Source organism: Pungitius pungitius, chromosome 13 (assembly GCF_949316345.1).
Source record: "Pungitius pungitius chromosome 13, fPunPun2.1, whole genome shotgun sequence".
NCBI classification, from domain to species: Eukaryota; Metazoa; Chordata; class Actinopteri; order Perciformes; family Gasterosteidae; genus Pungitius; species Pungitius pungitius.
Genome location: NC_084912.1, coordinates 9,378,855 through 9,392,127, shown reverse-complemented (window position 1 = coordinate 9,392,127; position 13,273 = coordinate 9,378,855). Strand labels below are relative to the sequence as shown.

Here is a 13,273-nt window from a genome sequence, read left to right as displayed (position 1 = left end):
ATTTTCTACAAAACCCACGCGTTTTAAGACAATAAAACCTTAAGGGTTAAATCTGTTTTGTAATTCTATTTGGCTTCGACAGAAGCACACAGCGCCAGCAGAAGCCCTGCCTCAGCAGTTCAGCCTGCCCAATAAAGCAGCAGGCCTCATACCATTGGGACAGGCTGACAACCACAGCCGGAGACAAGCCCATGCCACTCTGTCCAGCAGCCAGACAGGGAGAGGTCGCAGCACACGCACGCACACGTGCACTCACTCACTCCATGAACCCACACAAATACAGAGCTCACAGGCATAAACATCAGCATTTGGTCTTTGAACACTTTATTAGTGGATGAGGATTAGTCCCAGATTTTGAGAGTAACTTGGGTGATGGAAATGCAACACGTTCAGCGCTTTGCTGCACATCATCTTTCTAAATGACGCACAATGTGACAAGCACACACACAAACCACAAGACCCGACCATCACTTTAGAGTTTGAGAGTTGGGCTGCAGTCCAAGACTCTTCACGGGAATACAGGAAATGACATTTCCTACAGTGTGCAGGACACAGAGAAATAGACCGAAGGAGGGAGAGCCTGTCAGGGGGAGAGAGGGAGAGAGGGAGAGAGAGAGAGAGAGAGAGAGAGAGAGAGTACTGGGAGAGAGAGTACTGGGAAGAGTGAGTGGGAGTTTCTAAGTTGGAACAGAGCATTTACTGTTTCATATTACAGAGAAAAGAGGAGAACGAGGAGAAGAGTTAACAGTGGGTAAAGGCTGTCAGGCTCTGTTTTGAATGTAGCTGCTTATGTAAGGGCTTTGCAGTTGTCTGGGTTTATGGATTCGTTGATTGTGGAAAATGTACTTCTCTATAGTGGTTCTTGTCCTGACTAAGGCTCTGGTCACAGGTAAGTTTACCTTGTTTACAGCAATAACCAGAATGAAAGCGAGCAATTAGGCAGGAAAGAAAGTAAGCGAATGTGTCGACAGTAGTAACTTGAGCCTTCGATAATGTTCACCACTGTGAAACCATACATTTTGAGTTTAATCTGTAGCATGAAAATAATGTCAAACTTTAAAAACACATCGTAATAGTCAGTGTCTCTGCAATAATCAAACAATTTAAGTTGACTAATTACCAACACATTGACATAACAGAAGGTTATATTTCAAACTGCGCTCAAATAGCTTTGTTTAAAATCACATCAGCTGAGTTAAGTTTGTTCCCTGTGATCAGTGGAAAGCTCTGTGTCATTTTCTTCCTGTTGACAACCATTAAGTAAACATATGAATCCTTCCCTCCTTATAATCTTTCTATTGTGTTACACTTAGCATTTGATTTCAGTCCTCCTCCTGCTTTTGTGTTCACATGAAATATTACAGAACCATGAGGAGATTCCCCAACTTACACCGCAACAAAAAAACAAACAAAAAACAGCAGCCCAGATGGTCCCTGTTATCTTTTTGGGGCTTCATCCTACTGAAGACAAATGCATCCCACCTGTAGCTGTAACACAGACATTCTGTCCAGACTTTGTGTCTCTAGAAAGACCCGAACCAGCTGTCGGTAGAAAAAAAAAAGAAAGTACCTCAAGGGAAGAGAAAAAGGGGGCATACAAAGTGTGTTTAAATTTTCTGACTCTATGTCCTCTCACATCTTCTAGCTGTTACGGACTGAATTCCCCTCTAGTGATGGAACCTCATAAGCAAAACCAGGGATAGTGAATCCGAGCAGCCAGTGTGGGTGTGCATATGTACATACTCTGTCTAAATACCACAATTATGGTTAATTGGCAGGAAATCATCTTCCAAAAAACGTTTCCCATGTGAAGCTCATTAGCAAATCTACTTAATTTATAATTGAAATAGCAGGGAGGGGTCACACAAACAACCAGATCGTAATGTTCTAAATGTCCTTTGGTTTGGTCTGGTCAATAAACAGAACAAGATGTATCAAACATACACAATACAACACGCAATAGTATGCCTTTAGTATGCCTAAAAAATGTATACATACATATATCATTTGTATACAATTATAAAACCTAACATCATTTCACCTGGGTCTTTTATCAACAGAGGTATGTCAGTGCCTGAACGTGACAGTGACCCCTGGGCCTGTTGTCACGGTAACAGAGAAAGACAACGTGACCCTCTCCTGCCTGGTATCCCAGAGGAAGAGGAGCGGCAGCGTCCTCATCCTCCGCTGGTTCTTTTCTCCTCTTACTGCTCCCACTCCGGCGCCCCCTCCGTCCCCCCCCCTCCCCCTCCCCCTCCCCCACCCCCCCTGCACTCGAGCCCTCTCAGTTTCTGATCGTGAAGATGGGCATGAAGAAAAACACGCTGTTCGGCAACTACACCCGCCGTTTCCCCGGGCTAAAGTTTGGTCTGCATGAGGAAGCGGAGGGAGAGACGTACCGGTTGCTGATTCTCAATGTGACAGCCCGGACGGACCAGGGTTTCTACAGCTGCAGGGTTCAAGAGATTCGCAAATACAGAAACACATGGAGAGCATCATCCAATGGTTCCAGCACCACACAGCTGACAGGTAATTAAATGTGACCCGTAACGCATTCTGTCCTATCCATGTCAAGCATGGAATTTATTCAATTTAACTCTGCCTCTCATGACATCCTGATGAAACAGATACTACATACATTGGGTTTTACTCTTTTGGCCGTAGACACATTTTTTTCTTTTTTTTATACTCTTTTTTTTCACACTGCTGTGCAACCCTGATCACTTACAAAAGAGAATCAAACCCAACGGGGACTTCTGGAGTTATTAATCTCACAGTGTTTTCCATGGAATATTCCTCTCCAAGCACTCCCTTCACAGCCGCACACATTCTGCTGAAACACGCTGTCCATGTTAAATGGAAATAACCACATACAGGAGGAGCAGCAGTTTTCATTAAAAGGACACGGCCAAACAGCATTTTTTTTGCATGTATTTCTTTTACTCTGGCCGCGCTTTGCTGTACGTGTCTGACTGTGACCCCAATCCTCTGGCATTTCCATCTGAAAACAATGAGCTCACACAGCCACTCCACATTCAACAGTATCCCTCTCTGTGTAAGAGTGTGAGGAGTAAAAGGTAGAGTGTTGCCGAGCTGCAAACTGCATGCATGACATCAGCATTATGGGTTTACCTTTTAGGCGAGACTCAGGAAAAAAATGACTGGAGAATTTGGTTGCAGAGGAACTTCTTTGGTCTGTGCCAATATGTAAGAAACAACTTTGATGTTTAATTTCATCAGGTTAAAACATGTTCAATCACATGCAGTAATACATATTTCCTTACACTGCACAGTCCTTCGTCTGATTTAGCTCGATTGCCTGGAAGTCCATCCTTCATAATGTGATCCTCTGGATACTTGGGGGTTCAATGGATATCAAAGATGCGTGGCTTCACCTGAAACCAGTGCACAGTTGGACTAGTTTTATGTAAAAGCGGCACGGTGTGAGTCAGAGAGAGCGATGTGACAACGCCCTGCCCTATATTCAGGCAAATGTCCCACTAAGGAAGCCGCACGACCTCAGGCATGTCCAACATCCGTTGACCACAGAACAAGAGACACAAGAGCTGATATTGGAAGGGTAAATGAAGAGAAAAACTAACTTGTAATTGTCATCCAGGGAACCCTCTCTCTCTACATTTCAATCTGCAGATCTCAGAGCAATGACCAGACAACACTCATATATAAGTATTAAATACGATTGTACTCTCCCAATTCTCTCCACCACAACTTCATAACTAATGGTTGAGTGATTACTGCTTTTCTAAAATGTAAAAAATAGAAAGAATCGTATCTCTGATTACCTTTTTAAGAAATGCAGTTTCAGCGGTTGTGGTTTTTTATTACGCGGCTGCACTGATGGGGGGAGACCAGATGAGCTTAAATCTGTACCTGATGGCTTTCTCGTGGAAACCTGCACATTATAAACTTGAGCTTGTGTCGACATATCTGTAGAGAGCCAGTGTTTGAATGGCTCCCTAACAGCTTAACCGGGGGGGGGGGGGGGCAGTGTATATTAGATGTGAGGTTTGGCCTGCGGTCAACCAAAGTGTAAAAGGTCCGATGTGTGGTTGACTTACTCATTTACTGTTAACTGCTCACTTGGTCAAGCGTCGCCTGTGAAATGTAGCCCGCCACCTCTTCAGATAAGTTACAAGTCTGTCATTACCTTCCATTTAGTGGTTGACAGTGGACAATATAACGGCAACACAATGTACGCCATTTCATTGTAACAAAGCCTTCTCCTTCCTTGAAATCTCGATGATCAAACTTTTGTATTAACCCTGTTTCCTGGACTGGATACGTATATTACGAATAACAAGGTTTACAGCGATACAATCGAACACAGCTTGACTGGTGTTGCGTTAGACATCTGCCACTTTCTCTGCCAGTAAACCCAGTTTTCTATTTTTGCTCACACAAAAGCCATTGTGTTGCTCCCTGACATTAATTAACGTGATATTCAGATTGAGCGGCCGAGACATTTGAGGATTCTGCAGGCAGATCAGCGTTCTAGAAACAGGCTAGAAGTCAATTAGAGTTAATATCTTATCATTTCTTATTAATATGTTTATCAACCTGTGTTTAAAAGACATATTAAAAACCCATTATGGGGACACTAAGTAATTAATGTACATGGCCTCTGCTCACTCTCTCCTCAACCTTTTGCTAAATAACCCTGACCTACATTCGACCCATAACTCATTGACACACACCGACAACAACTTCCTTCTTCCTTCTCTTCTCACACTTAAAGGCAAACCAAAGACAGTTGCAACATTGACCGATTGTGAATTTAACCAACAAAAGGAAGTGGAGATGCAGAGCTATGGGGAACACCCAAACACTGTCCAAGAACAGCAGTACAAGGCCTGACTGTGTGTGTGTGTGTGTGTGTGTGTGTGTGTGTGTGTGTGTGTGTGTGTGTGTGTGTGTGTGTGTGTGTGTGTGTGTGTGTGTGGGTTTGGCCGATGCTGCAGCATATTCTTCCTTCATGTGCAGTTTTGATATTTATGGAAACCACTGAGGGTGTCTCCTTTGTTGGGATTGTGCCTTCAGACAACAGCAATTCTAAAAAGATTTTTAGTCCGGATACAGTTTTCAACCCTCAACGTATTATTTTTACTTACTTGTCTTCTATGTTTTTTTTGTCCTGTTCTTCTCCAGTTCACTTCACTCTCGAGGCCGGCAGCAATGACGGACTGTGGCGTTTATATGCAGGTACTGTTTAACATTTAGTCTTTCTTCTGTTATACTTCACCACATATAAGTTTCATGTTTTTGTTTTATAGATGTATATTTGTGTACTGTGCTGATTTGCTCACTGGGGCTGCTGTCCATCTTCCTGTTCGTTATGGTTCTCACCTGCCAATACTTTCACAAAAGACACAGGCTCAAAGGTGAAACCATTTTTTTCCCTTTCGTCAGTAACATCACATTTCTGACATAATATTTCAGTTTTTCTATTTAAACTTTGCGTTAACATTTTAAGAATATCTCATCTGCTACTTTCTCCACAGATAGGTACCTTCTAGTAAAATGCCCAGAAAGCAGGTGCAGTTTTTTTTTTTTAACTTCTGTGAAAAATCATTATTTTTATGATTACTGGTTGGAATGCAAGATGAAATGCAATAGAAATGATCAACTGATCTAAATTATAATGAATGTGTATACTTATATAAAAACTAATTTGCCCCATGCAGCTCAGGAGAGACTGTGACCAGCTCCAGCAGTTCCTCCAGTTCCTCCCCAAGAGCCCAAAGGAAAGACGCGAGACAGAAACCCAACCTCCCAGAGGGGCCACCGACTCACACACCAGCCAAAGGTGAAGAGACATTTCAAGTGCTGACTCTATTCTTTCGGGGGCAATGTAATATTTTAATAGTTGCCCAATTTTTTATATTCAAATAAAGCCAACTTGTGACCCCATGTTACTGGTTAAATATTGCCTCAGTGTGGAAATAAGTTATAAGCAGTTTGACAAGCATCTTTCTTTTCAGAATGTTAGATTTAATGTTGTTTTACTGGTCCGGAGAGGTATAGATGTCCAATATTTCACAGGAAGGTGAGAAAACGTTACTAAAAAACGTTTAGTATATTTAGAAACTGGAGACTGAAACTTTATACTTTCTCAGGTCAAATCCAGCTGAGTATATTGATGTTTGATGTAAAATCAACACTAATGATGACAAAATTACGGGACAAAGGGTCTATTTATCTGTAAAAAAACTAAAGTTTGACTATATTTAATATAAAAGTTGTTGTGAAGGATTCTTTCTTTCAGCCACACGGTCCTCTTAGCTGCTCATTTGGTCTCTTTTTTTCAGTACCTGTTGCTGTAAAGAGACCTCAGAAGCCCAGGAGGTTAAAGACCCAGCTCAGGAGGTCCTCCACTGTAAGTCTTACAATGTCCACTTCACTCACAAACACCTTCATGGAGGATATTCACTTAACTCTGCAGTTAAAATTAATTTAACAACATTTTGATAAAAACTAATTTCATGTGCGGAGTTGTTATTGAGGCAAATGCAGGGGGGAATATGTCTCATGACTGCACGATTTTCTACAGGAGTTTATTGCCGTCGCTTCATTCGGTTATGAGCTTGATAATTCTATTTAGCTTTATTGCTTCTCAAACACAATTATTTATTTAGAGTGCTCCAATAGTTTTACATCCACAATAAAAATGTCAAAGAAATATATAACTACTCAAACTAAGGATCATCAGTATTTCTACTAATGTCGTTCTTGTGATTGTCTAGTATAACAAATGAGATTTTTCAGAGATTTTTCACGTACATATTAATTGGATTACTGCAGGAGAAATTTAAGTTGTTAGATAAGACTCTTATTGTACCAAAAGTCTTTTGAGTAAACTGAATCTTCCAAGGTCCTGTAAACACATGCTTTCTGCGACTAACTAAAGGAAAGTTTTCCATTGAAAGTGGAAAAAAACAAATGTTTACAATAGTAGATGCAGACAGGACGCATACACTACTTATAAACACCTTTAAAAAATGCTCTCTATGTACATTTTGTTATCAGATACATTTCCTCTATTGCCTTACCTTTGGAGTAAATTATCCTTTAAGATTCGCTCATCCACTCCCTCCCTCCTTCAGCCTCAGGTGTCACATGACGATAGTCTGACATATGCAGAATTGGAGCTGGTCCGACCGAGGCCAGAGCCCCCGGCCTCCTCCGGTCCCGACCCCACGGCCTCCAGCCCGGACACTGTGTACGCTCAGATCGTCTTCCAGGAGAAACCGCTGTAAAGCAGTTGTGGACACTTGAATTTGATAGTACATCCAAACGAGGGAAACTGAACGGAGTGTCAATCAAAAGGACAATATTTATGAACTTTCAGTATGCCATTATGGTTTTGTTTCTTTGCTGTAGGTAAATGAGGCTTTTGTATTTCCTCAGCACAGATCCATTCCAGCACAGCTGTTTTGGGTCTTATTGTTATTCTGTTGTTCTGTTTGTTGGCATTGCTGGCCTGTGAGCCAGATGTTTATAGAATGCTCATAATGTTAACTATTCTTCTCAGGAGACTATTTGGAAATAAAGTGTTGTCTGGGCTATTACTGCCGTTTTGTATTGTTTCACTTTTCAAAATAACTTATTACAGTACTAATTTTCCAAATTAATAAATGTATGCCGTGGGTCTTTGATTCATAAACTTAAAGACATACTGTCTTTTCTTTTTAGTGGATTAAACTTTGTTGGATTGCTATACAATTTATTCACAGTCAAAACAAATAAATACTCTTTCCACAAACCAACACAATATTACAACCAGCTGCAGTGCCTTCAGCGGTGCACATGGTGGAATTTGTGTAACACGGCACAGGCATGAAGAGGAAACATGAATCCTGGAAGCAGCATGCAATATGCCTCAAGTGCCGAGCAAAGGTGAGGGGTGGAGGCCATTCTGTGAAGGTCAGTGTATGAAAAATGGGCTGAATATGAAAGGGTGTGGATGTGCATCATTGTCTTTGTCCATGCGCCTCTCGGTGAGTGGGAGAGATCGAGAGTGAGACATCATCCCCCACAGTGCAGGCTAACTGACTCGGATGAACCTGCTAATGACTACATTTATTCAAATTAGACTAATTGTAATCATGGTTAATAATTAACTTTACAGTGCATTATAATTGGGTTAGGCTACAAGATGGTTCTGCCTAGGTGCAATAATTTATTTGATTTAATTATTCTGAGGAACCCAATGGTTTGGCATTTCATATCATAAAACCAACGATGTGGAGAGAATGGAGATGGCCGATAGCTTTGGAGAAGGTCATTGCTCGCTCTCTGGGAAAAATTATGAGGACTATTTTCCACTCTATTAAGCTACTCCACTTAGCACAATTAGCCACACACACAAAAGGTTAAAGAGAAAGACCTCTTTCTTTATGATAGAGAGGCCTGGTGCATGTGCATGAGACGGCAAGCCGTCTCATGCACGTCACAGACGTCACAGCCGACACAGAAGGCCTCAACAATCCACCATCGCTGGAAACGGTGACTAATTCATTGGTGCATTGCTGGAGGAATGTCAGTATTGTACTTTTACACTTTAAGATGGAGATCAATGTGCATCGGTCTGGGGAAACATCATTCACACAATTCCTCTCGCTTTCAGCTGGAAGTTCCACCGCACGCCTCTGCTGTGCAACACTAGTTACCTTTGCTGGAGCACCAAAGGCTAATTAAAATGATTGTTTTGAAGGGGAATTTTTAAAAGCCTTTTTTCACATCAAATTCTTATGCAAATGTAGCCGGCAGCTAAGCCAGCGTCCTTCTGGATTCACCTTTATGAATCTCGGTTATAATCAAAATCACAGACACTCGCAGAAAAAGATTTATGCAAAAGGTTTGCAATAGTTTTATTCATCTGTTGAATTTCACAAAATACAGAAATAAAATATCAACATAAGAGATCAAATATTCTATATTGTCAAAGATTTGAATGTACCAAATAAAAATTGTTCTCGCTGAATGCACACACAGAACAGGAGTCAAATAGGGCAGGTCTCATTGCTCCGCTGGGGTCAGACCTGAGACACTGATGGATTCTCTGTGTGGGGGAATCGAAGCTGGAGGCGTGATCGTGTTGGGTCACTCACAGGTCCAGGTGAACACTCGGCCCCAGGCATCGCCTGCCAACAACGTTGCATGGCTCCTACACAGGAGAGAGTGTGCTTAAATGAACATCTTTAAAATGAATAAGGGTACCGTAACGTTTTTTTTTCTCTGCTTCAAAAGTGTATATGAATTAAAATATTTTTTTTGTAAGAGCAAAGGGATAAAGCTTGCAAATGTAAAGTGTATCTCATTGCTGAGAGCAGGAGCCGGACACTTGGCGTACCTGGACATGGCCAGCGCTGTGATGGCGGGACTATTCCTGCTCCGACGCTGCGACGCGGCCTGACTTCTGTTCAGCTCTTGACACAACACCAGATGTCTCTCCCAGCCTGTGACGCGGCACGGGCTGCTCACTGTGGACGCATCGTCAACTCTTATTCATTATTATCACATGGTGGGGGCTTACCCTGTCCGTAACCCTGACCCAGCAGTCCCCGCTTATAAATAAATAAATAAATAAAAAAGAGCCTTTTTTATATGCGGTCAGCGGGCCGCTCAAGGGAGAAAAATCCCTCGAATATAAATGCTTTAGTGTTACGTAAAGACTGGCCTCAATGTAATTTGCAAGGCATAATACTCCTATGAGGTGACGCAGGGCTGTAACCAACGTATGCCAAATTGGATCTGGGTATTATTGCTTTCTAAATTATACACGCACACACACACACACGTCAGCAGAATTACTCATCAGTGTTTACTGCCTCTATGTTTAATAACTTTATAACAACATAATTCCTGCTAGCCCTAATGCTAGTGAGTGATGGGGTAAGCATTACAAGCTCTCATCTGGAACAGCGCTTTCCAGCTCTGAGATGAGCGGTTAAAAATAATCATCTCACACTTAAGGATGTATCTAATTAGAAAGCGATGGGCTTCCTTTTGAAACACAAGTATCATTTCCTTTTTGTGCGGTCGCAATAGAGTCACACTTTTTCCCCCCCGCCGTCAGGTTCTCACATAACCCTTTGTTGTTTTAAATAAAATACCTGTGTATGTATATCCCATCCCACCCAGTAACATTACCTTCTCGCTCTGTTCGGTCTTGCCCCGGGGACACGGGCTCTTCTGGAGGGCCAGGTAATTGTGTTCTTGTGTACTCTGTCTTCCATATCTGTATGAGGGACACATAACGAGTAGCAAAATCAGACATAATTCAACGTAACAATCACACTCACGTAAGCACCAACGAGTCCGGATACACGTCCCATAACTCAAGGCAATAATAAAGTAATAATACTATGCGTGTTTGCGTATGTGTGTTGTGCACGCGACGTTGGCACCCACTCCCAAGTGAAGCCCAATTTAGAGTTTGCCGCTTTGATTGCAGGGAGGCAATGTGTGCTTATATTAATGCTACACAAAAGCAGTTACACACATACCCCCCACACACAAACCACGTGCTTGTATTAATACCTTGATGGATATTCAAGCTGTTACCTGTGAAGCCAACACCAAAGTAATGCCTCATTCAAGCCACATTTGATTGGAGTATAAAAGAAAGCAGCCTCTCCTGCTGATCTTTTAGTCAAAGAAAAGGCAGTAAGCACCGCCGTGCGTTTCTTTTACATTATGCGTCTTTTACATTATTAAAAGCATACAAAAAAGAAAAAGAACATACACGTATGACGCCGTCGGCACAGCCAGTGACGATGACGTTCTTCGCATCCCACTCGTGTCGCTGTGTGAAGTTGACGCACAGGATGTCGGCCCCAGGGCCGCAGGACGTGTCTGTGCGGGTCAACAGTTGACCCTTCATGGTCCACAGGTAGAGCAGAGGTCCTGCACATGACGCGATCTCACCCTTGGTCAGAAAACACAGTATTGACGCCCATTTGCACACAAAGCAAATCCCAAAACACAAAAGGGGAAATGCATTGTGTCAACAATGAGAAACCTCTCTTCCTCATAATGACTGAATGAAGAGGAACAACGGAGAAGAACAATAGATATGCAGACTTACGGTGAGCTCATTGATAGCCAGTGCAGAGATGCTGCTTGTGTGCCCTGCTAGCTGGGTGATGTAGCTGAGCTCCTCCGTATCCCACAGGATACAGGTGAGGTCCCGGGAGCCACTCACTATCATGCTGTGGACCTCGGACACAGCCAGACATGTCACGGCGTCTGTGTGACCGTAGAGCGGCTAAAAGGCCAAACGGGGTTAATACGAGTGTGGATGTGCGTAAGAGTACATCATTGGTAAATCTTTTTTGTTGGAAACTAACCTGTCTGAGTTTCATGTGAGTGAGTTTGTCCTTGTGGACAGCCACGTCCCACACGCACACCACAGTGCTGGTTCCTGCAGTCACGATGGTGTTCTGGTTGGGACAGGCGGCGCACAGCGTCGCCCCCCAGTCACACAAACCTTCACACACAGCGAAGGTCTGCACAAGGACAAGCACAAGCAGACCATTATGACTGTGTGTGGGAATTATTGACACTTGATTGAATGAGGGTATGGGTATGCTTTGGCATTTTTCAATAATGTATTTTGATGAAGATTGTATTAGTAAAAAATAACCTTTTGGGATTTGTCAAATTACTTTGTCACCAATGCAGGATGCATTTATTTGTATTATATCACTACTTAAGTATGTATCCTAATAGCTGTCAAGCAGTTGCCACAGCTAACAGCAGTGTGTAGCGCTCTGAAGTGAGGTGAATCTCTAACTGATTGAGTGTCACTAGTGATGTCAGAGACAACTGACACTGAGAAGCTGACCACGTGTGTGTGTGTGTGTGTGTGTGTGTGTGTGTGTGTATGTGTGTGTGTGTGAGTGTGGCTTTACCCACAACCAGTGAGATGTTTCCTTTGCATGTTGGGTAAAATATGGTTTCTAGTCGGAAGATTGAGCAACAATACAAACAACGTAAGCTGGACCTACTGAATGGGCAGACGAACACACCTTCTCAGTGGCGTAGTTTCCGAAGGAGCAGCTGTAGTCGGGGAAGCCCCAGCTGAAGAAGCAGCCCGACAGAGGCGACAGGAAGAGGCGGGATCCCTCCAGGACCACAACCTCTTTTTCCAGACACAGTATCTGACCGACCGGGCCTCTCGGCAGTTCTGCAGAAAGGTTCACAGTGATACTCAGAGTGCTGCACCATCAGCAAGAAGTTGTGCAAGAAAGTAAGACGAGGGGGGGGGGGGGGGGGGTTTTCTTCATAATTTATCTGTCATAAAAAAATGGAAAAGGTGACCTCATTCTGTCCTATGTTTACCTGAATAACCTTACCCAGCCAAAGTAAGGGCTTTTCAAAAACATCATATTAAAGACTTTGTTCGCTCAGTAAACTTGTGAAGAATTTCATTAAATTGACCACAGAAAACCGGGCAATTAAAACAGCTATTCCCGGGTCACAAAACGCGGAGGCTGCTCTGTCCGGGGGGGGACACCTGCATCCTGGACAGCACAAGTAATAAGCGCGTGTATGCGTGTGTGAGTGTGTGAGAGAGAGAGAGAGGGTGATACAGAGAGAGTGGCAGTAATTGCGTCTGTAAATGACCTATTCATGCAGGAACAGACACGACTCATTATATCCCATCGCCACCTCGCCTCCTCAAATCCCAGGAAAGAAACTATGTCTGCATCATTTTTAGCATTCTTCCTCCTATTCATCTCTATCTCCTTATTGATCTGATCAGACACTCTGAGATTTAATATGAAATGTAATATGCAGGAATCTCTCCCCGAGCATCCACAGATTCATCTCCTCTCCCTCAGTGGGCCTGTAGGGATATTCAGATTATTAAATAGGGCTCAGCGGGAAAGCCATCTCTATATTGTAGCTCTAACAGATAGCTCCTTCTGCCCTTCCATAGTGTAAATTAATCAATGGACAGACAGTCCCACTCTGTTTCAACAATCCCCCTGAGACCGGGGCACATCTTATAGATAATAATTTAGATAAAAGTGTGAAATAGAATAAAGGAGGAACAATATCAAATGGTGACAATATGCCTCTAGTTTACTCAGCAGAAAGTTATTCTGTTAAACCAGATGTTTTGACAATCATGTTTATAAAGCTGCGTTTTTGCTTTTTAATTTTGTGCCTTCATTTAACATTTGAGCTGAGTGTGCGCTAAATATGAGGCTACAGCCAGCAGCACTTGGCTTAGCCGATGCAGGTG

General features: G+C 42.7%; 2 protein-coding genes across 5 annotated transcripts in view; one reads left to right on the top strand and one right to left on the bottom strand.

The window, feature by feature from the left end:
* Positions 1-720: 720 nt before the first annotated feature.
* Positions 721-7,586, top strand: vstm4a (V-set and transmembrane domain containing 4a). Its single transcript, XM_037464822.2, is given in 9 exon segments — positions 721-889; positions 2,061-2,248; positions 2,250-2,529; positions 5,167-5,220; positions 5,292-5,399; positions 5,520-5,553; positions 5,703-5,824; positions 6,327-6,394; positions 7,122-7,586. Coding segments are annotated over 9 exon segments (1,056 nt in total). The 5' UTR covers positions 721-840; the 3' UTR covers positions 7,275-7,586.
* A 1,273-nt stretch (positions 7,587-8,859) lies between these two features.
* wdfy4 (WDFY family member 4) overlaps positions 8,860-13,273 on the bottom strand; it is a 37,130-nt gene continuing 32,716 nt past the window's right edge. For all 4 annotated transcript variants that reach the window (XM_037465173.2, XM_037465174.2, XM_037465176.2 and 1 more), the window contains exons 58-64: positions 12,051-12,208; positions 11,370-11,528; positions 11,108-11,287; positions 10,766-10,948; positions 10,171-10,258; positions 9,371-9,500; positions 8,860-9,184 (exon numbers count right to left, since the gene is read on the bottom strand). In XM_037465173.2, the coding sequence (XP_037321070.2) occupies positions 9,121-9,184; positions 9,371-9,500; positions 10,171-10,258; positions 10,766-10,948; positions 11,108-11,287; positions 11,370-11,528; positions 12,051-12,208 (962 nt within the window). In that variant the 3' untranslated portion in view covers positions 8,860-9,120. The remainder of the gene's footprint in view (positions 9,185-9,370; positions 9,501-10,170; positions 10,259-10,765; positions 10,949-11,107; positions 11,288-11,369; positions 11,529-12,050; positions 12,209-13,273) is intronic.